This window comes from Anguilla anguilla, chromosome 14, assembly GCF_013347855.1.
Source record: "Anguilla anguilla isolate fAngAng1 chromosome 14, fAngAng1.pri, whole genome shotgun sequence".
NCBI classification, from domain to species: domain Eukaryota; kingdom Metazoa; phylum Chordata; class Actinopteri; order Anguilliformes; family Anguillidae; genus Anguilla; species Anguilla anguilla.
This window is the reverse complement of record NC_049214.1, coordinates 14,305,197-14,330,859: the sequence shown is the minus strand read 5'-3', so window position 1 is coordinate 14,330,859 and position 25,663 is coordinate 14,305,197. Positions and strand designations below refer to the sequence as shown.

Below are 25,663 nucleotides of genomic sequence, written 5' to 3'. Positions count from 1 at the left end.
CCTGCGCTGCTACAGAGAGAGCTCACAGAGCCTGCGCTGCTACAGAGGGAGCTCACAGAGCCTGCGCTGCTACAGAGGGAGCTCACAGAGCCTGCGCAGCTACAGAGAGAGCTCACAGAAACACTGCCTGCGCTGCTACAGTGAGAGCTCACAGACACTGCCTGGGCTGCTACAGAGAGAGCTCACAGACACACTGCCTCGGCTGCTACAGAGAGAGCTCACAGACACACTGCCTGCGCAGCTACAGAGAGCTCACAGACACACTGCCTGCGCTGCTACAGAGAGAGCTCACAGACACACTGCCTCGGCTGCTACAGAGAGAGCTCACAGACACACTGCCTCGGCTGCTACAGAGAGAGCTCACAGACACACTGCCTGCGCTGCTACAGAGAGAGCTCACAGACACACTGCCTGCGCTGCTACAGAGAGAGCTCACAGACACACTGCCTGCGCCGCTACAGAGAGAGCTCACAGACACACTGCCTGCGCTGCTACAGAGAGAGCTCACAGACACACTGCCTGCGCCGCTACAGAGAGAGCTCACAGACACACTGCCTGCGCTGCTACAGAGAGAGCTCACAGACACACTGCCTGGGCTGCTACAGAGAGAGCTCACAGACCAGGAGCGCCCTGCCCCCCTACCCCCCTCGATCTCTCTCTCTGCTCTCACTCTCTCTGCTCTCTCTCGCGGCTCTCTCTCTCACTCTCGCTGCTCTCTCGCTCACTCTCTCTGCTCTCTCTAGCTCTGCATCTCTCTCTCTGCTCTCTCTCACTCAATCTGCTCTCCTTCTAACTGTCTCTCTCTCTCTCAATCTCTCTCTTGTGGCTCTCTCTCTCTCTTTACCTCAGTCTCTTTTTTATCCCCTAACACCCCCCCCCACCCGTTTCCTACATTTGTCTTTCAGTTCCTCTAAATTTACCAATTTCCTCTAACACACACACACACAGACCATGTAGACGAATAATAGTATGACATACTGTATATCTTATAATACATTCAGTAATATATAGTTAAAAATACAGCAAATGGTAATAATGTGTAATTTTGTTCTTCAAAAAAAGCATTTTCTTGTCAGATATTATTAACATACTCTTAATCGCTGAAGAATCATAAAAACAGGCAAACATTCAGGAAGAAATATATTACATTATTTACATGCATAGCATTGCTGCATATTATAGAATAAAAAGACATGACCTATACCTTGCATACATGATCCCATATGTGCATACCCCGTGAATGTGCACCCATGAAATTACATTTTTTCCCAACTTTAAGATTCTTAAGCCCAGTGGTTGTGAAGAAAAATGTTAACAGCATTTCTCTTCACATTTTCCTTGTTTGTGTTTCATTCCTAGTACCATTATTTAATGTATTTAAATTGAAATAAAGATAACTGTTGCCTGCCAAAACAACACTGACAACATCACTGGCAGAAACCCAGTAATAACACTTTTAGATGCGATTTTCAGAGAACAGCTGTGCTGTTAATGCAACCTTTACTCTGTCAGGAAGATTTTAACATCCACGAAAGTCAAACAGTTCACTCATATAAAATATAATTATGTTCTTTTTAATCACCTGCCCTTCTCACAGCCAGAAATTTTGCAGTCCCACAGACACTGATTAGCATTAGCCTTTGATGGCCTTATGATAATGTGAACATGCTAATCTGCGGAAGCTGCTAATCTGGTTTAAACCAGTTTGGAGTGATGCCGCTGCACTTAATGGATTCGGCTGAAGCAAAATGTCCATGTGCCAGCCAGGACAGGACTTCAAAAGGCACGCTGTTTTGAAGCTCCAAAGGTCTGAAACCACCCCAGCCTTTCACCAACATCGCAGCGGGACAGAATCACAGGCAGAGATGGGTTATCGCTGACCATCCAAATCATTGCTGACAGTCACGAAAGGAGCCCTTTCAAATCACAGGAGATGAGTCCATCTCCAACTGAATCCCACCACCATCAAACATGGCATCCCAGGAAGACGCATAAAGCTAATGAAAATACACCATCCCAGCAAAACACAAAACGTTCTTCCAATGTTGTTGCCATGTAGTGGCAATGTTACAACATTAACAAAACATTCTAGTAACATCATGAGAAGATTTTTTTAATCCAGAAAATGATTCATGGCAGTCAGTACACTGGGGTGAGGTGTACACCTTGAAACTTCTGTCAGGGTACAGTACGCAAAAGTGCTGGGAGAGTGAGGTCTCACGAATCCTGTAGTGGGTGGAGTTACTATAAGCTGTCAATCGCTATAAGAGTCCTTTGGTCCAATCAAACATTTTAGTGCTTTCCACAGCTGAACAGAATAACTGGTTCCAATGAGAAGTGCTGACAAACATATGACAGCTTGACCCATTTTTGATGGGCCTCAATAAGTGAATGTGAAACATCTCTCACAGGATAATCAAGAGCTCAAGACTTATAGATTTCCATCTACAGATAATAATGGGGTTTGAGAAATAATGCTTTAGAATGTTCTGTGCCTTAGCATTATTCTGCACTAAATGTTACTGTATGTAAGTGCCAGTCTGTTTCTTTCTCAAAGTCATTCCTGACGTTAAAGACATTAGAGTGACTTTTTATTCATACTGGGTTTCTAAGGAAATTGTAAAACAGAATCCTGTCATTCTAAATAATGCTTAGCTTTCAACATTGCTTTGCAGAAATAACATATCAACACTCTTCGCAAAAATAGAACAAATTGACAAACCCAAATATATTTCTCCATTATGAACGATATCTGATATGTAAATGCTTGAACAGGGAGTGCAACTTGCTCTCTCTTTTCTCCCTGTCACCTCTCACTCTCCTCTTTACACCCCCTCTCATCCTCACTCCTCTCTACCCCCGTCCCCCTTTCTCTCCTCCTCTCCCACTCTCTCTCCCTCTCTCTGTCTCTGTCACATTGCCAGCCCCAGAGCCCGGGAGCATGGCAACTCATCTCTGGAGCCACTCTGGCTAGCATCCAGATGCCCACCCACGGAGCTATCATCAGCTGCTTCAGCATTACAACTGATGGCATCAGGAGGGCCATCTTCATACGTACCTAAAAGACACTTAGACCTCTTAGCCCTTAGTGCAGGCTGGGCTCTACAGTGGGAGGTTTGAATCTCGGCTACATTGACTGTGACTGGTAGTCTACAGAAGCGGGACACAACTGGTCATTGGTATCCTGCCAGGGGTTAGACTGGTTTTAACCAGCCAGGGTTCCTCCGTTTACTGCTACATTAGAATTAGCTCCCTCACAACTGTACAAAAGACACCCTCTGGCTACCTACTGTCATCAGTGAGAGAAATGCACTTCTCCTCTAATCAGGGGGAACGCTCTCCTGTAGTACTGCGTGGCCTGTATGGTGTAAAATAGTCACTGGCTCCATTGTAGTACTGTGTGGACTGTAGGGTATAAAATAGTCACTGGCTATCCTATAGTACTGTGTGGACTGTAGGGTATAAAATAGTAAGGCTCTCCTGTAGTACTGTGTGGACTGTAGGCTGTAAAACAGTCACTGGCTCTCCTGTAGTACTGTATGGACTGTAGGGTGTAAAATAGTCACTGGCTCTCCTGTAGTACTGTGTGGAGTCTAGTGATGACAGGAAAAATGCAGACTGAACTGTGGCCTCTTAATAAACTCAATGTGATCACAGTTATTTTAATTTAGTCACCAATTAGCATCACCCATCCAGAGTACACTAGATTTGCAGTTCATATGTACAGTGTATGCTTACCTCTGGCTGAGAGCTTTTTGGTGTTGATTATTTTAGCAGCATACTCTTGGCCGGTGCACAGCTTCACACAACGGCGCACCACTGAAAATGCTCCCCTGTGGAAACAAAAAGAAAGCTCAAATGGCCATGCAATCAACAAACAGGACCAGTCTCCAGGAGGCTAAGTTCTTAAAAAACCAGAAAGCTATCACTGACTCTCAAGACAGCGATGTTTCCTCTCCCAGAAATGATAATTTCACTCCTTCCTTCAATTTAATATGACCAAAAATATATATATTTTATGTTTTTTGTTTTTGGCAGGTCCCATTCCCTCTACATTGCAACTTTGGCAAAGTATTTTTTTTAAAAATTGCTACAGAATTCACTTCAGAGCAGAAAGAAACAGGTAAGTCAAATCTTGCAAGAAGCAAAGGAGCAGGAAATGTGTGCTATGTGCACCAGTCCCCTGCCCTGCACTCCGAGTCCTTGGACATCCCACTGATAGCCGCAATGTGCACCCAGCCTGATCCCATTTTCCCTGAAGGAAAACTGAACTGGGACAGGAAGTCTTCCTCCATCCGCTCAGACCAGCCCATATGGTGAAAGGGCCCACACAGCATAAGGCTGGGATGTACCATACGGGCCTGTGTGGGAGGAGGCAAGCACTGAACATCCAAGACAAAGGACAGAAGCAGAGAAGCTGTTGCGGTTCTGTCACAACGCCAGAGTGATGAACGTACAGAAGCTCAGATGGCCAGAACTGCCTTTCAAGCATTCTTGGTCTGGGAGAAAGTACCAGAAGGGGGTTTTTATAAGGATGTTTCCTGTGCAGCTTGAATGACTAAACCTCTTGGGACTGCAGCAATAAAACCTAATGCCACTGCTCAGCCGACCGATTTTTAGCTTACCTTGTTGCCGTAATAGAGTGTAATGTGTGGGCTCTCTGTGCCCTTAATGGAGTCCCCCAATGACAGCTCCTGCTAAATTGGCCGCTCCTCTAATGATGTTTAGCCTTGTGTGTGTGAGACAGGGACCCAAAATAGTTCTGCTGGGATACAGGGGTTTTGGGCTTAGGCCAAGAATCAGAACGGACGCTAGTGACATGCGCTCATTTGTGCTGACAGTTGCACACTCGAAACTGACAAACACACACTCGCTACACACAAACCGGTACAGGCACACACCCAGAACATGCCCCTGTCTGGCAAAGGGCCGGCCTGACGGCACTCCTGAGACAGGGAGGCAGGGATTGGCAGGAAGGGCGGGGTGGGATGGGTTGAGACGAGGCAGGTCGGGGTGGGATGGGGCAGGGCGGAGGATTGCAGGGTGAGATGGGATAGGGTAGACAGGAGCAGGGTAGGGCGAGGTGTCAGCTTGTACCTGCTGGCAGCGTGTTGTAATCAATGTGTTAGCAAAGTGCTCTTCATTAGTGTCCGATCTGACCCAGTCTGTTTCAAAGGCCAAATTGAGCAGATTTATAGAGCTGTTCCTGTGAAGTGATACTGGCGATAGACAGGCATGCCATACACACAAACACACACACACACACGTTCACACCCTTCTCTCTCTCTCTCTCTCCCTCTCTCTCACACACACAGTCACATACAGAGGTTTGCATGCACATGCTCAAACACATTAACATACACAGAAAAACAAATGTAAATCCATACATGCATGCAGAAAACACACATGCACATACAAAAATGCATATGCACATGGACATGCATGCACAAGCACAAACAGAGACACGAGCAAAGACACACTTGCTGAAACACAGAGACACATGCTGTACATACACGCAAGCGCATACACACACATGAAGCACAGTTTTCTGATTTGGCAGTAAGAACAAATGCCAAAGTGATAACAAGCTTTAATTGTGAAATTGCACAGCTGCCATTTTCTTGATGCAAGATTGCAAGTGAAAAACCTGGGACAAGATGTGACCAGGAAGTACGCTGAGCACTACAAATCTCTTCTCACACCTTCCAAACTGCCCACATCTAAAGTTGGGCACTTAGCAGACAACACTTTCTTTTTTAAAAACATACAGTCCATGGACTATACATTTGGACTATCCTACTCAAGGGTAAAATGACACTGCCCCACCTGAGAACCAAATTCTCAGAGTGACGTGCCTGGTTCGCTAACCATTATGCAGAGCCATACACTCACACAACACCAGCACGCACATTTCTGATGTTGAGATATTTTGCTGGCTGCTAGATAACCAAACCACATTTTTTGCCTTAAGTTCTGCATCAAATTCCAGCTCCACCTGTGCCAATGGCTTGCCAAAGCAACACAGTCTCAATTCACCCCCACTTTCAGGTAGAATGAATTGGAACACCAATTAATTAGGCTAGTCCTATATAATTTCTTCATGAATTGCTCTTAGAGTTCTTATTTGTGATTACTGATGAGAAAAAATACTATTTCCTTCTTCTTTTTTTGTTAATTTATGAGGATTGCAAAATAATGAATGAATAACACCAAGGCTGAATATTCGGATTATTTAATAACAGTATTCAGCCTTAACCATAACATCTGTTGTAGCTCAAAGAAAAAAGCAGCATTACACCTGAACTGAGAGAGAGAGAGAGAACGAGAGAGAGGGGGGAGGGGGTAGAGAGAGAGTGTGCATGCCTATGTGTATGTAATGGGAGCTCCATGAAATCAACCAATGCCAGACCACTTGACCTTGTGTCTTCTACTGTAGTCCTCTGACATGCAAGTACACTTGCATGAAAGTAGTAACCTCAACCACAAACCGCCAAGCTAACAACCAAGAAGAGTTTCTTGTTCCTAATCTTGCCATAGCTCTGACAAAGTGAAACGTACTCTTCTTGTGTCTTGTCTGGCTGTCAAATTTACAATTGGGCCTGTGACAACTATACAGCGACAGCTCTACATAATTTTCAGCCCTATCGTGGGCCCGTGGACATGAAATCTTCTAAAACACAATGAGGACACGTTTCGGCGTTACGGAATTATGAATGATAGATCAATATTTTACAATAAGTCTACAGCATGCATATCCTTCAAACCTAATTTTCCATTCGCATTTTTTGTGAAATTGTCGGGAAACAACTAACAACAAAATCTGATGGTTTTCGCGAAGCACTTCTACACAGGAAGCTGTCTGTGAAGATTAGACGCGAAGAGTCAGGGCGACGAGCGTTCTCTGTATAACAGAGATGATCAGGAAATGCAGCTTTTTTGCGGGTTTGCCTTTAGTTGAGTGCAAGACAGACACCGCTTTCGTTCATTACTGTTGCCTGATAATTTGGCAACAATGTAGAGCCTGCATCCAGGAGCCTGTGGGCGCGCGCGCGCGCGGGCGTGGTAGTGTTGGGCTGATGATGTGTTTATTTGTTTGTAGCCGAATTAGAGGTAGAACAGTGAGTGTATTTGTACTCTTTTGTTAGTTCAAATAATTGTTTACAACTATAACATCCTCAACTGTAAAACATCCCTTGCTTGGGAATATGATGTTCACAAGACCTGCCAAATAGCCCTTGTTTCATTTATCAAATGTCACAGGGGCGGCGGGGGACACGCGGAATATTGACTTGCAACCACTTGGCGAAAACGACTAACTGAAATTGCTTCAGAATCGTATGAATCCAAGTGTTGCATTAACCAAGGATTCTTCCTTTCCTGCTTCTGCCTTAATTCTATACAAGAGATTTCCCCAGTAAACAGTCAACCAACCGTGAAACACTTCCTTCCAGCCCACTCACACTGATATACACATCCTTCGCCATATATCACGTACTGTAGCAGCCCCGCGCACATAATTCGTTAGCGGCAGTTGGTTGAATAGCAAGCTAAACTGTGTTAAAATTAGCATCTTAAACTCCATTCCTGTCACATGCAAATTCCTATGAAATATTTACACCGTTGCCTGATTAAAAACAATAGTCGTGCCCGTTATTCAGATCATAACTTGCAATGTGGTTGCTGAAGTCACAATTCAACAGAAAACAAAGCAAAACAACGTAATATAATCTGAAGGGAAGGGAGAAAACTAAATATCTCTATAACGTCAGGCAAAAAGCATGCTTCACCACAGACACATATTAAAGACACCAAACAGCCGCCTCGGTTTTGACAGCTCAAAATGTCACTGTCTCCAGCGCATTGCACAGCAAATTGCTATGTAGCAGAGCTACTGCTTGTGCAACAACGGAAAGTAGTGGGAGCTATGAATTTTCCTGCTGTTCGCACTCGCTACTTTTTCAGGAAAGGTGTGTGCGCGCGCGCATTTGTTTGTGTGTGTTTACAACTAAGCTTTATTTTGAGAATTGTAGCTAGCCAGTGAACTATGTGAAATAGTGCAAGTGCAAAGCGCTGTCACCCCTAAATCCACCACATCCACTAGAACCGAGAAGCCAGTTTGCTCACAAGTAAATAATTTCAGCAACCACATACAATGTTGATAAACTTTCAAAAGCAATATTGATATCATAAAATAAAATATTGAAAGCTTACTTTCCAAGCTCTTCATATAGCTGATATTCGTCCGTAAAACGTGTACAAGTTGTGGTTGCCATGTCTCCGTCTTTTCGAAGGGCTTGTGACTGTTCGAAACGTTGCCTTCCACTCTGTAACAGGGTTTATATGTTTCTGCAGGCGTTCCCTGGGTTTGCAGCGGATATCTGCTGTTGATAGCGAGTAGATATGTAGTAAAGGACAGGGTTGCTGGCGAGCTAGCTTGACAGCTTGTTTCTCTAGCCCTCTCTACGTGTGTCGTCCACTTGCAATGCGCTTGGTTGCCGCTGCACAGTCGAAGCCCCTCTCTTGGCAAACCTAACGGGTCTTGATTGCCTCCAATCGGAGGCTCTGCGCAACTTCGTGCGTGGGCACAGTCTCCATCGCTGTATTTCCTTTTAGGGACTAATTTACCAAAAAGGTGTTTCGTATCGGAAAGCTTATGTAAAATGACGTTGAATGGCTACCTCGCGAAAAACAGAAATGATCTAAAAATAGATCAAAAATGTAATTGACACTCACGGACTTGATATACTGTGAATGCATTCCACCTGTGATGCTCTCTCTCTCTCTCCGTGTGTGTGTGCACTGTAGTAATTTATATTACCTGTGTATTTTATAATGTACTCTAGAGCAACTGCAGATTGATTGATTGATTGTTGTTAAAACATTGAATATTGAACAGGTGTTGAGCTATTAACTACGTTCACTTAAAGTACAGTACATGTATCTCAGTAGAACGCGGTGTACCGTCAAGGGGGTTGGAATCCGTTGTAAGAGCTAATTACAAACTGTGCCTCGGTTGTCAAGCAAGAAAGGTAAAGGGAAAGCTGAATATAGTGACAGCTCAATGAATGTCGCTCACGCCAACTACTGCCTTTTTAAAGGTCTCATATACATCTTTGGAACTTCGTTTTTCCTAAACAGTGGTAAATTAAATCAACCAACCTCCACCTATAAGTCTGATTAATACAGGTCCTACTAAACGAGTGACCAAGGTATACGCGTTCTTACATTGCCCTCTGGCGGAGAGATTACTTCTGCCGCCGCGAGCCCTAATTCAGTGATGCTTAGAAGTGGAAGAGATCACGTTAATCATGTAACAATTTACCTATTTTCAAATTCAGCGCCTTGAAAAAGAATTCGTGGTCTGATGAAATTAACGTTGACTGCCTTGGCCTAAAAGCAAAGCGCTATGTTTGGCTCAGACCAAACACAGGCGATCACCCAAGTAACAGCACTTTTACAGTCAAGTATGGTGGTGTCAACATCATACTATGGGGTTGCTTTTCAGCAGGACAGACAGGGAAGCTTGTTGTCATCAGGGACAAGATGGGCAGAGCTGAATAGTGGCAAATCTTTCAGCCTGTGAAAAATGCTTTTAGGGCAAAGATTCCTGTTCGCACCATGGAAACCTTGCCAGGTGAGCCATAACACTGAGCCTTTACAATTAATTCTCAGACAAACAACTCGAAAATCAAGAGAAGGAATGAATATATTTATTATTAATTTATAGGCACACAAATAAGACAAAAAAATCCAACTGAAAAGAGTAGAGAAGTTTTAACCACGCAGCCAACGCACTGATGCCATCAACGACTCACTGGAACGGGAAAATAACCCACACTGCCGCTGTGTTCACCAGTCAAATCTCTCTTCTAAGTTAAAAGTGCAGCTACTTTATAAACTCCTTTTGGAGTGCAACGTAATATGAGTATGAACGCAATGACAATAAATACCAAAAACTGCTCACTTTAAAGAAAGGAAAACCGGCTACTCCAATAAACATACCCGAAGCAACTTCTAACCTCGTGTTTATGATGACAAAACCGAATTCCAGTGCGTACAGGACCCATACTTTTTTTTCCCTCCCATTCACAAACATTTCCTGTTCCCTCTCTGAAGAATGATTCAATCAAAGTCTCAGAGCACTTAGTCTGTAAACTGGGCAGTGTCGGCAGTGCGAATGGAATGCACAAGACACACTGAGCTTAGACATTGCCTGAAACGTTTCCCAGAATTCCGATTTATAGCCATTTCCCATCAGTGCGTGGCAGAGAGAACCTATCTTAATTACAGTGGCTGCTGCTCCAGTGCACTTTGGTACTATTGTAAAATAAACGGGTGAACTGGTGAAGACAAAGTCATACAGTGAAAGAGAGGGATGGCATCTTGGCTCCTGTATTCACAATTTACTATGGACAGACAAAGATGGCCACTTAGCTTTACAAAATAATAAAAAAAAAAGTTAAAGCCCAACGCACGCAAAAAATGTCTCAGCATCCAAGAAGCGGTCTTCGCTCCACAGAAGGCCAGCGTAAATCCCACAGCACTGTACCACTGTGTCTTTAGGTTGTTCTGAATCGCGCCGTCTTGGCTGTCAGTTTTCCTCATTGCTGCAGGGACTGTGCTGCGCTGACAGGGGAGTAACTGTGGTCATTCTTACCCAGAATTCCCAGGGTCAACCGGATGAAGTGGCTCTTGAGTATGCGTCTGTATGTGTGAGCCTGTGTGTGCATGTGTGCCGTTCTGTGTGTGTGTGTGTGTGTGTGTGCGCGTGCCTGTGTGCGTGTGTGTGCGCATGAGAGCGTGCATGCGCGCATTTGAATGTCTGTTTATGCATGTCTGAAAGTCTTCTCCCTGTATGTGTAGTGGCAGGTGATTGGCTGGGAGACTCTCAGAACTGCACGGCGCTGGGCTGGATGTCGAACATGGACGGGTCAAAGGACTGTCCTCTGAAAGGGGAGCCCTCTGCATCCCACCCCTTTTTCAGCATGTCATGCACCTTCTGAAAACCAATACAGAAGAAGAGAGTGAGCATCTGTTAGCTATCAAATATCAACCAATGCTCACATTTCAGAGGTAAAACGCAACTCCATTATTACAACAGTACATCATCACACAGACACCACAAATACAGACAGATACATGTATGGATACATGAATGCGCGCACACACGCGCACGCACACACACGCGCACGCACACACACGCATGCTCTCTCACCATCTCGTGGCTCTGGGGCTTGCCCTGCAGTTTCTGCTGGTAGTCAAAGTTGAGCCGGTCCAGCACGGCGTGCTCCTCCTCGTCCACGCTGGCCATGGAGCGCTCCCGGTTGATCTGGTTCACGTCGATCTCCTGCTCCCCCTTCAGCACGGCGCTCCACCACACCTCCCCGCTCTTACTGAGAGACAGCTGGGAGGAGGAACACACGTTGCGCTCATTCACCTCCATCTCGTCAAAGCAGCTTTGGCCCTGTTCATAATTTGTCTCAGAGCAGGACTGCTGATCCAGGATCAGTTTCTCACACCATTTTCCATCACTGCTAGAAGCTATCACTGATTCTAGATCAGCACTCAACAGACTCTGGAGTGTGCAGACTGGATTATGAGGGTACAGCGTATGTGGTGTATGGCGGCCTCGGTTGCGTTTTTGTCTGATGTGAACGTGTGGGACTCTTGAGTGCAATGTGCACAGTTCACGACGTGTATGTGCAGTGCGAGGGCCTCTTGTGAAAAGGTCTGTTGCATGAGGCATGTGGCAGGGCAGTCCCCTGGTGTGTTTGTGAGGTGTGTCTCACCAGCACACAGCTTCCGGGCTCCAGGCTCCAGAGTGAGTTCTCAGTGTTGATCTTGTGAGTGAGCTCCCCCTCCATCAGCACCGTCTCTGCCGGCCCCTCCCTCACGGCTACACGCACGCTTCCTGTCTGCAGGCTCACCGACACCTGCACGCGAGACCCAACGTGACCAAAACTCAAAACCACACCTGACCAAATCTGGTCACCAAACTTATCGACAGACCTTCCAATCCTAAGCCTCACCAAAACTCTTCGCCAAACCGCACTAAGCTTCACCAAAACTCATCACCAAGCCTCATGACCAAGGCTCCCTCAGCCTCATGTGCAAACCTTACAAAAACCTCCACAAACCTCTGGGATGCAGTGCTTATTAACTAGCTGCAACTGTAAAGATACCTAAACAGCACTCTGAAGCACAGCAGTTGAGTCAGGCCAAGTCTTGGTAGAACTTGTCTTGGTGTATTGAGGAGGAGTCGCCTTCGTGGAAGCGGACGTGCTAACCTGGAATGGCTCATACTGCAATGCATCAGCAGAACTATGCACATCGCTACACGGCCCTGCTGTACTCGATTCAGTCTGTCACATCACCATTCATTCTGTCCATGGCTTACATATGCATTTCCGTGCTAAAATTCTCTAATTCAAAACAAAGATTTCCCTGTAATGGCCAAAGGTGACAAAAAAGATGATATAAATCAGAAGCGGTTTGAGAACGGCAGAAAGCGTGAGGGCGTCTCTTCTGGGATCACCTGCTTGCCGCGCTGGACGTGGGCGGGCACATGCACCCGGACCTCCACGTCGGTGTAATCCTGAGACCAGCTGTAATTGTCTCTGACGGCACCGTTATAGCTGTCTGGGTTAGCCTGGAACTGCACCTGCCCTCTGACAAAAGCACAAATACACTGCATCAACAAGTAAACCAAGACAAAAAAACACAAATGCTTCATAGAGACAAAAGCACAGAAACAACACAAATGGTACATTTCTACACCTGTACAGACAGATAAATGATATGAGAATGAGACGATCAATGAGATGAATTACAAAAAGGCCGGCCACTAATTAAAGGCAGTCATTTAATTGTCTTCCCTGACAGAAGCAGTCCTTCATTCACAGGTGAGCCACTGTCAAGTCCCTGCTGATAAGATATGAAGCAGGACTGTGTGTTTCCTTCAGAAAGTTGACTCACGGAGCTGGTCCGATCGCACCCGGGCTGGGCTCGGACGGCTTGCCCTCTGGTGGTTGGGCAGCATCACCGCAGACAGGCTCTGGGTTTGAAGGCGGTGCCTGTTCCACGGCTGCCGGTGGGGCTTCTGCAGTCTCTTCCACTTCTTGAGCTGTTATTGCCACTGTTGCCCCTGCCTCTTCTGCTTGTACTACTACCTCCTGGACAGCAGGGGGAGCTGTCCTCTTTTCCCTTTCCCTCAGTTCTGCCTCCTGCAGAGCCCTCTCTCTGTCCTGTAATGCTACCCTCTCAAATACTTTGAAGGTCTGGGGAGAAAAGGACATATCACGTGAAATATTCAACCCAAAAAAAAAAGGCATAAAATTATTACATCTATATATCTGTGGGACACTCTCATTGTGGTATCCAAGATACAAGATATAATTTGAGCTGTGCACAGTGGTTAAGGTACATTGGTTTTAATATAGCAGGACTAATTCTAATTACTAAAATATGTCACTTCAGTTGTATAAAATGAAATACAAAGAAGATTAAGACTCTGTAAAAACTCTGTAATTCGAATTGACCGTGATAGAAAAAAGCTGAATCATACCTTGTATTTGATTAACTACCTGGCTGTGGTATTCGAGACTGTCCTCATTTGTCAGTTACCAGGAACCCAAGGAACTAAAATTCAACTGATAAATTGAAAATGCTAATAATATTCTGTGATGTTTTTTCAACTGATGTAGTGAATTTGAACCAATTCCCTGAGTCAAAATAAAACTGACCGTCGCCAGCAGGGGCAAGACATGATATTCTCTTGTCAGTCTGTAAAATCGTTTTACTGTACTTCATGTCACTAATGCGAGAAAGTATCGTTGATAAAAGTTGAGGTAACATTATGGTGTCATGTTAACTTTTCCTATTCTGTGGCTGCGGGGTGGCATATACGGAGGATTATATCTATACATATAATATTAGGTTTCATCATTCCAATGAACACTTATCGCTAGCTAACTTCAGTTTGACAAAGCTGTCATTGCTGCAGTCTGTAAGACATTAGCTACACCTGGAACTAGTCTAGTGCTGATCAAATAAAATAAAATAAAAAAAATCAAATTATAAGAGCGACAGAGGAACATTAAATATTACCGATTTTTCTGCTAGCTGTAGCTAAACATTTAAACTGTTAGCAAGTAAGTTAGCTAGCTACCTAGCTAGCTAATATAATTTAATGGTCTGACGTTCAGTAAGGTTTGACAGCGTTCGACAAATGTGATGCTAATGCTAACTATTCATTGATAATACAATTGTTTTGTTACCTTGAGAACCATTTTCTCCGCCACTCCGGGTGGGAAACCCATTCGGTCGTTTGGGCTGGAAAGCAGCCGATAGAAGTCCGTCTTTCGATAGAGGAAACCAAAATAAACCTGCAGAAAGTTCTGTATGTTTCCAACATGCTGCAGAATGCCAAGTAGTGCGTTGTCATATAGCTCGGTCATTTCCAGAGGAGAGGACATCGTGGATACTTAAACGGTCAAAAAATACCTCGCTGTCTTTCTCACACAGAAACTTTATCTATATGTAGTATTTCAGAACGTTCACAGCAATACAATGTACACTAAATTGACAGCGAGTGAGCAGTTACCACAGATTAGCCAACTGCCAAAATGAGAGGGAACTCGCGATGTTTTTCTCTTCTCGAACCTGTCCGTGTGGAAACAAGAGCCGCCTACTACATTGAGTTCCTAAACAACGCGCCAATCAAATGACTCTTTTTAGCGTGAAAATCTACAACTACAAAAATAAATGCTTAAGTACAAGATCCACAAGGTGGTGCTGTACAGGTTTTAAAAAATTAGCAAGTCCCAAAGTCATCAAAAATAAATAACTGAAAGAAGTGTAGTTTATTTGCGATGTGTGTTTATGTAATCTGAACATGTGCGCAGATTCCTCAAGTATTCCACCTGTGAAATCTTATCCCTGATATGAAGAAATCTGAGCTCCCTCATTCTCATCTTCCAGTCCATTCATTCTCCAGTAGGAGGGAAGATGGGAAGTAGCCTGTTCACAGTTTGTTTTCCTGACAGCAGAAACAAAATAATGTCATCCAAGTGCAAATTTAAGCAACTGTACTGAAGGCAATAGCAAGACTTTCATCACGGTACTGGCTGATATGTAAATATATAGAAGCCAGAACCAGGAGTTTCTCGAATTCTAACATGTTTCTATCCTGCTGCAAGGCCGGAATAAATTAACATATCAAGTAAAAATAAAAATCTACAGAGCACAGATGCCTTACATAAATGTTCAATCACAGAAAGTAAAGCAATCAACACCAGCTAATTGCTAGTCAGTGGTAATTATGCTGTCGTTATCAAGATACACAAATTACAGAAGGTACTGCTCCAGTAAAAAATAAATAAATTCTGAGTTGTGAATCACACAAGCTAGTGTGGAAGACACTAAGTCATAAATAAGCATTTAATTACATTTTTAAAATAGTGAAAGTTTAAAACTTGATTAACCAATACACATTCATATCTAAATGCAGCTCATCCCATTACCCCAGGAACACTCAGTAAACCTCACAGTACCCTGTCCTCTCATCCCCAGGCCCACATGTGCTTCCTGGCAAACCAAGGCAGTGGCTATCCACAATTCAGCTTCCTGTCACACCACAGAAATCAGAGTAACAGACTAGTTTTTGATTCATTTCTATTTTATTGACTTTCATTTTATTGACAGCTATACAAACACAATACAAAGGCATAAAATCATGAAATCTTTGCGTCAGTGCAAAGGTCCAGAGCATCAGTACAAGGCACAGTTTATCAGCAAAAAAAAAAAAAAAAAAAGATTCCCACAGTTTGAAAATTTGAGTTATTCTTTTTCCCTTCGGTCTTTCCTGGCCTTCCTTTTTTTAATTAGGAAATATTAAAAAACAACAACCAAAAATATAAAAAAATAAAAATTCAAGACCACACTGAATTTTCTGAAGGAGCACTTACTGAGATGATCCCAGTGATGTGATATTACAGGTCTCAGTTAATAAAATGATACTGACAAGCTGAGAGACACCAGGCTGGATTCACAAACTGGAAAGGAATCCCTCTTCAGGCCAACAGGCTGACTTTGGCACAAAATAGTTGATAAAGAAAAAGAAGGAAAAAAATGAAGACAGAAAAACAATTTGGTTCACATTCAAACGGAGTCGGCCGATCCATCCTTCACTGCCACAGAAAGTGCTCAACAATCTGAAAGACAAATTTAGAATTCAGCTCAACCTGACACTCAGGAACAAAGAACAATCATTACAGCATCAGGCTGAAATGAACTGAATCAGCTGTGAACTATTTTTCCCCACCATTTTTTAACCAATTTAGAACTGCTGCTTGTACCACTCAGGAAGCACTGAGGCTAAAATGTGTGCACTCCTCCAATGCACTCATCCATAGACCAGTGTCTACAGGTACGTCACACCCTGCAAGCTTCACAGTGCTTTAGGAGAGCTAGCATTAGGGGCATATTTCAGCAGGTAGACTGTGGACGCAGATTCGCTTCTGAACTTTAACATGCCACTTTGCACAGCCCCTACGCCAGAGAGCAAGAATACATCCTGGCCATCCTGTACCTTAGTAGAGGGTCAAGGTCCCGCCCACCCTGTTGCGATTGGCTAATACTTGGTGTCCCTGCAGCTGCTTCCTACGCAGGACTGAAGCCTGATCAGTCTTTGGTTCATGGTCTGCAGGACGGCAGGGTCAACCTTCTTCACAATGTTCTCAAGCTGATGAGGGTCAGAGGTCAAGTTGTAGACCTCCACAAAGGACTGAGAGGAAAAAAAGGTGAGACAATTGAGTAAAAAATGCTGCTTTAAAAAAAAACCCCAGGAAAGGGTAAGGGCTATAATTCACATTTCACAGTATAATTCAGTCAGACACAACTGGGTGCACTTATCTCTTTTGCATCTCTTAATATCTCACAAATACCAGAATATAAGAAAGACAGGAAGGGAAAACAAAGGCAGTGGTGAAAACACAATATGGTAAGTCCTGTCTGCGGCTCAAACAGCGGTGTGACGGTTCTCACCTCGTTGTCAGCAAACTCGCAGTACTGCATGTTGTAGTCGGTCAGGGTGCGCACGCAAGCGTATGTGTTGTTGAAGGAGTCTTCACACACGCAGTCCGGGAAGCATTGCTGTGGACAAGAAAATGGGGTTCAGGGGTTTCACAGCATGCAACGGTGAGAGAGAGAGAGAGAGAGAGGAAAGGGGAATGACACTCAGACATGCTCATATGTTGATTTTACCTATAGCACATGCACAAACAACAAAGCTTTCCTTTGTTGAATGAAATATTTGGGATGCTGGACTCAGCCAAACTCACAGACAGGCCCGGACCCAGCTTAGGGCAGGCCGGATCAGGGGCAGCGTGTCCCTCTCCAGTGTACTCCACCAGGAAGTACGGGCGAGAGGTTCCGTTGCGTAAGGAAGGGGCCTGGGGGGGCAGATTAGAGCGGACATCAGTACACAGGGAGCACTACGGCATCACAGCCATGCGAAAGCTGTAACAGACACATGTACACACATTCACACACACGTATTTACATGCGTGTATTCACTCTCTCTCTCACACACACAGACACACATATACACACATTAAGGTGTGCATACACACACACGCACACAAATAAATGCACATGAAAGAAACATGGACACAAAGAAAAACGCATACATACACAAAAACACGCATGCACAGTTGCGCACACGAGCATGTGCACACGCTCACACATACACAAACATTCATGCAGACATGAACACACGCATGCACGGCTGTACCGCTTTCCACAGCTCACTGCATGCACGTGCTGCTTTACAAACACAGAACAGTAGCCCAATGCAGGCTACTGCACGGTGAGTCTGCCCAAAAACTGCCCACAACCATCCCAGCACCCTGTGCCACCCCTGACCAGACCACTCACCATCTGTGGCAGGAATGACTGGCCATCCATGTTCACCTCGGTCAGGTTAACCCCGGCGATGTCCAGGAAGGTGGGGCCAAAGTCAATGTTCAGCACTGGAGCCTGGCAGGCAAGCAGACAGACAGGATTCTATAACTGTTCATGTCCATTCGCAGCAGACAATTACAAACAGGACTAGATCAGTATTTCAGTTCATGAGTTGTAGAATTATGACTTTCAATGTGCAAAAAAAAAGTCTGAGTGAGAATAACTGCAAAGCTTTTTAACCTTATTTGGAAATGGCTCGAGGTGTATATTCTCTGTGGCTCACTTTAATGCCACTGTCTTCTCCAAAAAATTATCAGAGAAACAGCTTATAGCTCCAGAGGGGTCATTCCTTGCTGACAATCGTGGCAGGACTTTCATCTAGAATTTTCCATTGCGTTATGTCTGCACTTCCCATGTCCGTACATGTACAGTTTGGTGGTGGGGCGGGGGGGTGGGGGGTGGGGGGTGGGGTGGTCAAGGCCATTTGCCAGGATGCTGGGTACAGGGTGGTCTTACCTTCAGGGTCTGGTTTGGCTTGATGCCAGGGCCTCGAACCATGAGCGGAACCCGAATGTCAAACTCGTACAGCTGCCTCTTGTCTATAGGCAGAGAGAACTGGCCTGTAGGAAGGGAAGAGCACTCATGTTTGTTTGTAAAAACATATTGGCAGCATAACAAAGAACACACAGATATCAGAATTGAACACAGTAAAGGCCATTACCATTACATGAATATATTAATATTGGACCTTCCTAACATGATGCCATTGCCCTTGTCTGAAACACATTTGAAATAATTTCCAAGACTGTGGCAAAAAAAACTATAACAATAACACCAGGGCAGATGAATACTCAGATAAATACACAGCAGTACACAGCAAAGCTCACAGAGAGAATATCTCTGGACACAGAACCTCCAGGATTAGCAGGCCAACCTCTCACCAAGAACAGACCTCCACAGTGGCGTCACACACAGAAGGTAAACGAGCGAGGGCAAACCCCACCTGTGTGGTATCCGTGGTCGGAGGAGAAGAAGATGTAGGTGTTGTCCAGCTCCTTCAGATCCTGCAACTTCTTCACCACCTTCTCCACCAGGTCGTCCACCGACAGTAGGGTCTGCCACCTGACGACCAGATAAGGAAGCCGCAGTCAATGCAGAAAATCAGCACATTGACCAGGAAGACAAAGATACACAATATTACACAAACACCTTGCGGAGTTTGTAGCTATCTACCCTTGTGGTGCTTCAGGGCTATAACTGACTGTACCCGATCTACACACAGAATGATGGCCGTCACAAGGTCAATCCCCGCCACCCATGTGATAGCGCCCCCTTCTGTAACCTGCACTCTACCTCCTGCGAAAAGCATTGTCCAGGAAATCTATAGAGCCGTTGGTCATCGGGTTGAGGGGTTGCCGTAGTAACCAGTGCTTGTCCTGCAAAACAAGCATGAGAGCTGAAGGGAAAAGGGACACAGGACTGGCATCAGTCTGCTCTGGAACATTCTGTGGTAGAACTTTCAGGCCACTAGGACTATGTCCTTGTCCTTGTGCTTTTTGTCCTCTTTTATGCCGTATTGTCTAAAATTAAATGTGCTGCACTTCATGGCAAGGTCTCTGTTGTAAAAGAGATTTTAAGACTAACCTGGAGAGAAATAAAGGTTAAATTAAAAAAAAGGATAAAAATCTCATTCAGGGCCACAAGGAGATAGCCCACATCTTCAGAATCAGTTACAAAGCAGCCTTATACAAAGGTGCTGGCTGTGGAATGACACAAATGATCTCCAATCAATTTTATTAATCTTCATTTTCAGGATGGCATATTGTTTTCCCAAATAAATAAAGATAAGGTAATAGTAGCAGGGAGCATTCAAAGCACTAACTCTATTATCTGCCAGTTCAAACGCAGACTGCAGGAAACAGCACTGCCTAGCTGTCTAGTGAGTTCCCGTCACTCGGAATGGCCAGCAAATCCAAGGCCATGCGGTCTCTTCCCGTGGGTAAAACTAAAAACATTTCAAAAACATCGCAAATATTTTTAATTCCTGAAGATGACTGACAGACAAACGAAACACCTTCACCAAAACTTTCCTGTGAGTTTCCTGTTAGTAACAGGCTTTAGTGAACATTCCAGCAGGAGCATTTTTGGACTCTACTGGCATTTGAAGCACTGAAGCACTATTGGACCCAGGACCATTACCTTTCCTGGTTTGTCAAAGCTTCCATCCCGCGGAGCTTTCGTGTTGATGAAGGCCTTCTCGTACTGGGGCGCGGCTGTCCAGGGCGAGTGGGGGGCAGGCGGGGACAGCATCATGAAGAACGGGTGCTGGGGGCTCCGGTCATCAAGGAAACTGAGAGACCTGTTTACCTTGGGGGGGAGGGGGGTCAATTAGGGGTCTCATTCAATGTAAATCATATAAGCAGCTCTTTGCGACAATGGAACACTGACTGGTATGGATGATCAGCCCCCAGGCCTCCTGTACTGTGGACAGTATCACCAAAAGGGAAACTTTGTTTCTATGGCTTATCAATCAAACAGTTGTCATGGACACCATGTCAACGGACACAGCGACAGGAGAACAGGCAATAAAAAGCACTTGAAAACAACAGGGTGAGGTTCAGACCTACTGTATAAAGGCAGGTTTGAGATGTGTGACAAGGTGTAGTTGATTAACTCAAAGACTCGGGGGGGGGGGGGGAGAACTCGGAAAAGCTCCAGTGAAATACGGTTAATACTGAGCGAGCGAGCTTGCTGTAAACCGGTCCTATCAAACGCAGGGAAAGTGACAGAGCGGGTTTCTGGGTGGAACAGGTTCTGCTCTCTGCAGCTGAGGCCTGGTGAGACGCATGAGCCATGCTCCTGAACGGCCACATTCCTGAAGAGTTCCCATCACTCTGTCAATAACCAACGGCACTGAGCATGTGCTCTCCCACAGGCTAATGAAATAATGCACTTAAGGGTCTGTCGGGGGGAGACAACGACCACAGAAGACAGCAGCACCGTCTCATACGTAAACATGCCGCAAATCTGCAGGCCTTCATCATCAGTTTAAACAAGGAAGTAAAAAAAAAACGTTAACTTCCTGGGTTTGCAAAATAAAGAAGTATTCAGTCACATTCAGTCTATCAGTTCAATATCAGCTTTTCATTTTAAAGGGTTGTCTACAGCAAGAATGATAAAGGAAAAGCTATTTGAGGGGATGACAGTGACAGTGACTATCAGCAGTTTTTATTCATCTGTACAAGCTTACCACAAAGTGTCTATAAAATGCAATGAGTATCATTCTTAGCTCCTTAGCATAGACGGAGTTAAAAATGAAATTAGCTGGCAAGGTTGGTTATACCATCTGATTCATCACAGTCCCAGTGCAGAGAGAAGATGCAAGAGGCAGCAGGAAACCTGTATGAGGTAGTGTGTGGGTGTGTGTTTTTGTGGGTGTGAGTGTCTGATTATGTGTGCACATGTCTGTATAAAAATCTATAGAGCAGGGCCTGGCTCTATGACTTCTACGTGTGCATGCACACATGAATGTGTGTACATCCGATTGTCACAATACAGAGCCTGGTTGGAGCTTGGGGAAGGATGGGGTGGGGTAGGGAAGGGTGGGAATGTCAGAGCGGTCAGCGCCTGAGCAGACTGTGGCTTTTAGTGATGTTGTGGGTGTGGGTGTCCAGGTCTGACGCAGACATATTTCAGAGGCCTGGGGGTTGCAGACTCACAATGAGGTCGGTGAGGTAGTCCTTATCATAAATGTCCCCGTGCTTCTCCTCTTTCCCGTTCACCGAGAGCGTGTAGTTGTAGTACTGGGAGTTTCCCACCTGTGAGCGAGACACTTGTGTTACTACAGCCTACCGGCTAACAGGAGATGAGTATAATGCGTCACTTGCTGGTGGAAAAAGGAGCACAAGCTAGAGCCTGCTGGGGTTTTCTGGAAAGGCTGAGGAAGGATTCTGCTCCACAGTGCGTGGCAGGGAATTAACCCACTATCCGTGTGTTGTGTCACAGAGGTCACTTTTGGGCACCTCTCTGATTGCCACACAATGGTGCTATATCCCCCAACAATATGGCCCTCCCTTAGTCAAATCCTGGTCCAGAAGGGCTGAGAACTGCCGGTTTTTCACCCTCTGGGAGGTGTGAAGACAGTCAGGTTAATCAGTAGCATTAATTGTTCAGCTAATTACCTGGGTGAAAAGAAAACCAGGGCCGGATTTGGATTTGAGTATTCATGACATGACTTATGGGGGGGAAGCATCTTGTGTTGAGGGACAAATCGCGCCAAAGCATTGGCCCAACTCACTGTTGATCATGAACCACTGATAATGCATGAGTCAGAGAGCGAGTCAGTGAGTCAGGAAGAGGGCAGGAGACTCACCAGCGCATGCCACTGGTCCCAGCCAGGAGGAACATAGTCCACATCTCCAGCCTCTTTCTTTCCATACTGAGGAGACGGAGGGAGGGGGAGGGGGGGGGGACAAGGGTGAATGAGGAGTGTGGACTGTGACTGAGAGGAAAGAACAAGAGAGTGTGACGGGAGAGAGAAAGAGAGAAACGAGGGGGGAGCAGACAAGCAGAACGTTCTCGTGTAGACTGTTCAGTGATCGGTGAAACACTTTAAAACAAAAACAAAAAAACAAGTTTCGGTGAACGAAAAGAGGAATCGAGACAGACATTGAGGGAAGGGGGTGGGGCCCACACTCAATCAATGTGACACTTGCTCAGCTTGGCATTGGCTACAAAAACAGTGCCTCATTTGGTAAACAGTGCAATGTATGTAGCTTGTGTCACCTCTTCTTTGGCATGTGTGACTATGGAGTGTTAATATAAAGCCATTTACTTTTGGTCAGATGTATCAACCGCCATGACCCACTTTGAGAACCTGAGTGTCAGAGCGTGCAAGGCGAGGGGAAGCCAGACAGGCGGAGAAAGGAGACGTGCGGACCTGGTTGAGGTACTTCCCCCCGTAGAAGGTCTGGTACTGCAGTTTGCTGAGGTACACGGGGAAGGCCAGGGCCTCCGGGCCCTTCTGCCACGCAGGGCTGCTGCAGTTGCCTGTCAGGGAGTTGTTTCGGACCTCGTGGTTGTGCGGGTACCGGCCCGTCAGGATGCTGCTGCGGCTCGGACAGCAGAGCGGCGTCACCGTAAACTGGCGGGCGGAGGAGAGACACGCTGCAGCGAGTGGCAAACCCGTTTCACAAAAAACCCGGACTAAAACCCCACACAAGCAAGCCTAGTGGCACAGCAGGAAGAAACCTTGAGAGGACCCAGACTCAACGGGGGGAATTCTGGCTGGCTCAGGGTGTGGGTTCATAGTGAATAATAATTTTTACAATATTTCTCAGCTTGGAAGTTACCATTATCTTTTTAAGGCATTATCCATTTGTGCAGCAGGATATTTTAGAGGCAGTGGTGCAACTGCAGCACAACACTAGGAGTTTGAACCTGCAACCTCCAATGAGTTACAAGCACAATTTCTTAAATTCAGCAGCACACTGCCTGTTTTGCTAATTGCAAAGAAACCACTCTGTCTAGAGCTTTGTAACAATGCAATTGTAGTATGAAAAAAACATTCTATAAATTAGTGAAGTTTTAATAAACTTCTATTAATTGAACTCTCCTCCAGTTCTCTTTAGTGGTTCTCTGTGGCTCACAGTGAACCAACTGCAAATGAGAAAATAAACTGGGAGAGGGATCTGGGAAATTAGAGCACTACAGTACAGGAACAGAGACATTATAAATAGTCAAACAACTATTTAAAAATTCAACAGGACCAGAATAGAGGACACAGTACTAAGCAGCATTCCCAGGAATAGTTGGGCATTCACAGTGAACTTTATATGAGCCCATGTTCCAGTGAGGAAGGACACATCCCAGAATTACGTTTACCTGATACAGGTCAAACTACAGGTAGTCTGGTGCACTGAGGACACTCTCTGTTCCTGATTAAGACGATGTTCCGTTAGATGTACAGTAGACAGGAGTGAAATATACTCACAGCATTGGAGAAGTAAACACCAGCATCACCAATAAGGGCTTTGGCCTTCTTCACAGGCGTCTAATGTTGAGAGAGAGAGAGAGAGAGACAAACAGGGAAAAAGAACTTAGGACAGAGGAGACAAAGGGTGCTGGTAGTTACAGAAGAAAGCAGAAGCGATCACAGACGTTTCCCTGTAGTCCTCCACAGGCCAACACCTCTGTTCATTGGAACGTTCCTGTTTCATTAGTGTATGAGGGAGTTTGTGCGTTACTCATCTATCACCTGCTCGCAGACCACCAGTCTGCGCGTGATTCCCCCACCCTCGTTCTCCCAACCTCTACATTCTTCCTTTTAATAGTTTCATTCATTCAATCACATTATTTATTGAAAACTGCAGAGGGTGACAAAATAGATAACAGCGTTCATTCTCTGGTGTTGGCAGTAATGTTTCGTGAAATTAATATTTCCCCCCAACAGTCTGGCGTATGCTAGTTTCACAAACCCTGGCGATGAATCGAGGTACAGGCCTATGTCATGTGGGGCAACAGAGTTGAATGCCATGATAGTCAATAAACTTACGTTGAGGGAAAAAACAACGATTTACGCACACGCACCAGTAATCGTATTTTGTCGTGCAGAGAAATACTAACTGCTTAGCCCCCTCCCCCCAAACAAGTACAGCATTTGTTTTCTTGGCGGTTGCGTAAACCGCCTGACATGGTCACACTTTTAGGTGAGAAGTGAGTCAAGAGCCAAAGGACAGACTGGTGGCACGGAAAAATATGAGAACCGTCAGAATAAAATAGCCATAGTCATCATATTCACTTTAGACATTTCAAGGAACAGTAGTCCCACAGATTATCAAAAACAACAGAACAATACTCGAACTGCCCATTAACAGTCAATTAAGTACAGGTAGTACAATAGAGCCCGAGAGAGCAGTGTTTTTTTTTTTTTTTTGTTAAAAAACAAAACTCTCACCATTCCTCCAAGGACGACATCCTGGTCGTCTGTGAGAATGAACACGATGTTACTCGGCTTGGCACAATCCGTGCACCTGATCAGGCAGATGACCAGAGAGAGATACAACGCTGCGCCTCTCACAATACTTTGCAGACCCCAATGCCATGTACTAGGTCTTCCTCTCGCCTCCGCTCCGGCCATTGGGAAGGGAACTACCGTCCCACGATATTACCCGTTGTTGTTAATCCGCTTTGCAAAAGAGCTTTTGTACATGGGAAGATATCTAGAGTGGAGTAGAAAAATAGCAAAAGTCACCACGAGCTGCTCGAAGGGGAGGTCTGGAAAAGTTTGAGGAAGTGCAAATAACTCGCGAATGGTCATATGACGTACTTTTTTTTCTCCCCTGGCTTTGGAGTGGGACTTTAGCCTGACCACAGAATCTTAATTATAATTGTTTGACACATTTAGCATAATTGTCAAGCACAAATTATTACAACGCCAATAATTTTGTTAAGATATATTTTGATTGAAAATACTCTATTGATTATTCTCTGACAAAGGCCATGTTGGAGAACACTGGCTTTCTTGTTCGGTTCAGTTCAATAATTGCAAAAGGCATTGAACTAACGTTAACCAATCAAATTCGATTGAAAAGAAGGCCGTCTTAATAGCTTAGTAATGTTAACCATGTCATAGCTTTCCTTCCTGTTCGTATGGGCAGATGCTTGCTGGTCACACCATCCTTGAAAACCCAAGTTTCGTTTT

The 25,663-nt window shown here is 45.0% G+C and overlaps 3 protein-coding genes across 25 annotated transcripts in view; all 3 read right to left on the bottom strand.

Annotated features, from left to right (window-relative positions):
* LOC118212497 (calcium/calmodulin-dependent protein kinase type II subunit beta) overlaps window positions 1-8,535 on the bottom strand; it is a 71,972-nt gene extending 63,437 nt beyond the window's left edge. For 13 of the 23 annotated variants that reach the window (XM_035390394.1, XM_035390406.1, XM_035390396.1 and 10 more), the window contains exons 1-2: window positions 8,212-8,532; window positions 3,739-3,833 (exon numbers count right to left, since the gene is read on the bottom strand). In XM_035390394.1, the coding sequence (XP_035246285.1) occupies window positions 3,739-3,833; window positions 8,212-8,273 (157 nt within the window). In that variant the 5' untranslated portion in view covers window positions 8,274-8,532. Of the gene's footprint in view, window positions 1-3,738; window positions 3,834-8,211 lie in introns of all 23 variants that reach the window. The other 10 variants (XM_035390400.1, XM_035390398.1, XM_035390402.1 and 7 more) reach the window with 3 other exon arrangements.
* A 1,153-nt stretch (window positions 8,536-9,688) lies between these two features.
* Window positions 9,689-14,683, bottom strand: nudcd3 (NudC domain containing 3). Its single transcript, XM_035392278.1, has 6 exons — window positions 14,277-14,683; window positions 12,976-13,277; window positions 12,536-12,668; window positions 11,790-11,933; window positions 11,216-11,404; window positions 9,689-10,999 (listed from the first exon to the last, which is right to left on the bottom strand). The coding sequence occupies exons 1-6, from the start codon at window positions 14,472-14,474 to the stop codon at window positions 10,889-10,891; spliced, it is 1,077 nt and encodes a 358-aa protein (XP_035248169.1). The 5' UTR covers window positions 14,475-14,683; the 3' UTR covers window positions 9,689-10,888.
* A 972-nt stretch (window positions 14,684-15,655) lies between these two features.
* LOC118212860 (N-acetylglucosamine-6-sulfatase-like) lies at window positions 15,656-25,423 on the bottom strand. Its single transcript, XM_035391269.1, has 15 exons — window positions 25,289-25,423; window positions 24,917-25,181; window positions 23,954-24,013; window positions 22,901-23,104; window positions 22,334-22,399; window positions 21,681-21,779; window positions 20,161-20,328; window positions 19,315-19,397; window positions 18,965-19,083; window positions 18,478-18,581; window positions 17,935-18,036; window positions 17,340-17,450; window positions 17,044-17,151; window positions 16,589-16,783; window positions 15,656-16,211 (listed from the first exon to the last, which is right to left on the bottom strand). The coding sequence occupies exons 2-14, from the start codon at window positions 25,097-25,099 to the stop codon at window positions 16,631-16,633; spliced, it is 1,560 nt and encodes a 519-aa protein (XP_035247160.1). The 5' UTR covers window positions 25,100-25,181; window positions 25,289-25,423; the 3' UTR covers window positions 15,656-16,211; window positions 16,589-16,630.
* Between the last annotated feature and the right edge of the window lie 240 nt (window positions 25,424-25,663).